Source organism: Phascolarctos cinereus, unplaced genomic scaffold (genome assembly GCF_003287225.1).
Source record: "Phascolarctos cinereus isolate Bilbo 61053 unplaced genomic scaffold, phaCin_HiC Scaffold_5;HRSCAF=322, whole genome shotgun sequence".
NCBI classification, from domain to species: domain Eukaryota; kingdom Metazoa; phylum Chordata; class Mammalia; order Diprotodontia; family Phascolarctidae; genus Phascolarctos; species Phascolarctos cinereus.
In genome coordinates this window covers 327249533-327251738 of record NW_027555958.1, presented here as the reverse complement: position 1 = coordinate 327251738, position 2206 = coordinate 327249533, and the positions used below count along the sequence as shown (strand labels likewise).

Here is a 2206-nt window from a genome sequence, read left to right as displayed (position 1 = left end):
CCTTTCCTGTTGTCTCTGGCCAGACATCATCTCTACTTTCTCTGGGCCTTCAGGGGACTTTGTTTTTAATTCTCTTTTTTCCCCCTTTATCATATTGCATTTTGCGTTATTGATATTTGCAACATTTCTTATCTCCTTTCAGCAGACTGTAATTATCTTCCTTGAGGTCAGGGATTATATTTAATTTATATGTGTACTTCCCCTTTCACCTATTTCAGTGCCTCACATATAGATGTCTTAATGACAGTTTGTTGAATGAAGGAAAGGAAGAAAGGAAGGAAAGAATGAAGAATGGTCACACTGGCTTCTAGCATTTTTCATTAGCTCTCAATAGTCAGCTCTGAGCTTCCAAAGCCATTGAGCCAGGAAGGTAAGTTACCAGGATAATATACCTGTCCTATGAATAACGTGAATAACACTTCCTCTTTTCATATATGTATGTGTGTATAAATATACACATATATGTATATATATGTGTTTATATGTGTATACACATACATACATATATGTGTATACATATACACACTTTTTTTCTCTTATTTTAAATTAAAAAAGGGCCAATATAGAAGATAGAAGTCAATGAGTAAAAGAAAAGGCAAGCAAGTCAGGAAGCCTGAATATTTTGTGTCACCCTGATAAATACAGCTGTTATTATGTACATTTATTTCAATGCTTGTTACCATTAGGGGAAGGTAATGGGTTATTGGGAAGTAGAGGAATGCTATATTTGGGGGCCTAATATAATAGAGAACATGAAACAATTGAACAATTATCTTATCAGAGAGTAAAAACTAGCAAGTATCTTATTCTCTAGATTGGAGTTCCAGAAATCTCCATGTCTCTTATTTTGCCTTCAAAGGTCATGTCACTAAGGCGATGGAGAATGAGAACCAAACGGTGGTTATTGAATTTCTCTTCACTGCATTCCCCCATTTCCAGGAGGGTGGTTTTCTTTTCTTCATCCTCCTGCTCTTCATTTACCTATTCATCATCATAGGTAACTCCATGGTCTTCATTGCTGTCTTTCTAGACTCTCGTCTTCACACACCCATGTACTTCTTCATTGGTGTCCTTGCTTTCTGGAGATTTGGTACACCACGACCACCATCCCAAAGATGCTCACCAACTTGATAAGTGAGCAGAAGACCATCTCCATTGCTGGTTGCCTCCTGCAGATGTATTTCTTCCATTCCATTGGTATCACTGAAGTTTACCTCTTGACCACCATGGCCATGGATAGATATCTGGCCATCTGCTATCCTCTCCGCTATCCAACCATCATGACTTCACAGCTTTACATTCGACTGACCTTGGGCTGCTGCTTCTTTGGCTTCTTTACTCCACTTCCTGAAATTGCTTGGATTTCCACACTGCCATTTTGTGGTCCAACTCAAATTAACAACATCTTCTGTGACTTTGACCCCGTACTGAACCTATCTTGTGTAGACACAGGCTCTATTGTGTTGATTAAGGTCGTGGATATTGTCCATGCCATAGAGATCATCTCAGCCATTTCACTGGTGACTTTGGCCTATATCCAGATCATTGGGGTGATTCTAAGAATCCGATCATCTGAGGGGCATCACAAGGCCTTCTCCACCTGTGCCTCCCATCTTGCTATTTTCTTGACCTTTTTTGGGAGTGTAGCCCTCATGTACCTGTGCTTCAATGCCAAGTATTCTTTTTTTTGGGACACTACCATTACTCTTATGTTTGCTGTGTTATCTCCTTTCTTCAACCCCATTATTTACAGTCTGAGAAACAAGGAGATTAAGGGGGCCATCAAAAAATTTCTGTGTCAGTCAAAGGTTTTCACATGCTCTTCCAGTTAACTGAAATGGGGTAGCTGCTAAAAAGTAGAAACTGGAAAGCTTTAAGTACTAAAAATGTGTGATTCCACTGTGTATATATATCCCCCTCCTGGCTTCCACGGCTTCCTTCAAGTCCCAATTAAAATCCCACCTTCTACAGGAAGCCTATCTGAATCCTTCTTAATTCTAGTGCTTTCCCTCTCTTGGTTGTTTCCTATTTATCCAGTATATAGCTGTGCATATTTGTTTGCTTGTCTCTCTTATCAGATTATGAGCTCCTTGAGGGCAGGGACTGCCTTTTGACTTTCTCTGTATCCCCAGTGCTTAGCACAGTGCCTGACACATAATAAGTCCTTAACAAAATTTTAATGAACGACTCATTACATATATATGAT

General features: G+C 39.4%; 1 protein-coding gene across 1 annotated transcript; it reads left to right on the top strand.

Moving 5' to 3' along the window:
* Positions 1 to 206: 206 nt before the first annotated feature.
* LOC110201854 (olfactory receptor 6K6-like) lies at positions 207 to 2206 on the top strand. The gene is given in 3 exon segments (XM_020977727.2): positions 207 to 370; positions 860 to 1072; positions 1075 to 2206. Coding segments are annotated over 2 exon segments (954 nt in total). The 5' UTR covers positions 207 to 370; positions 860 to 876; the 3' UTR covers positions 1833 to 2206.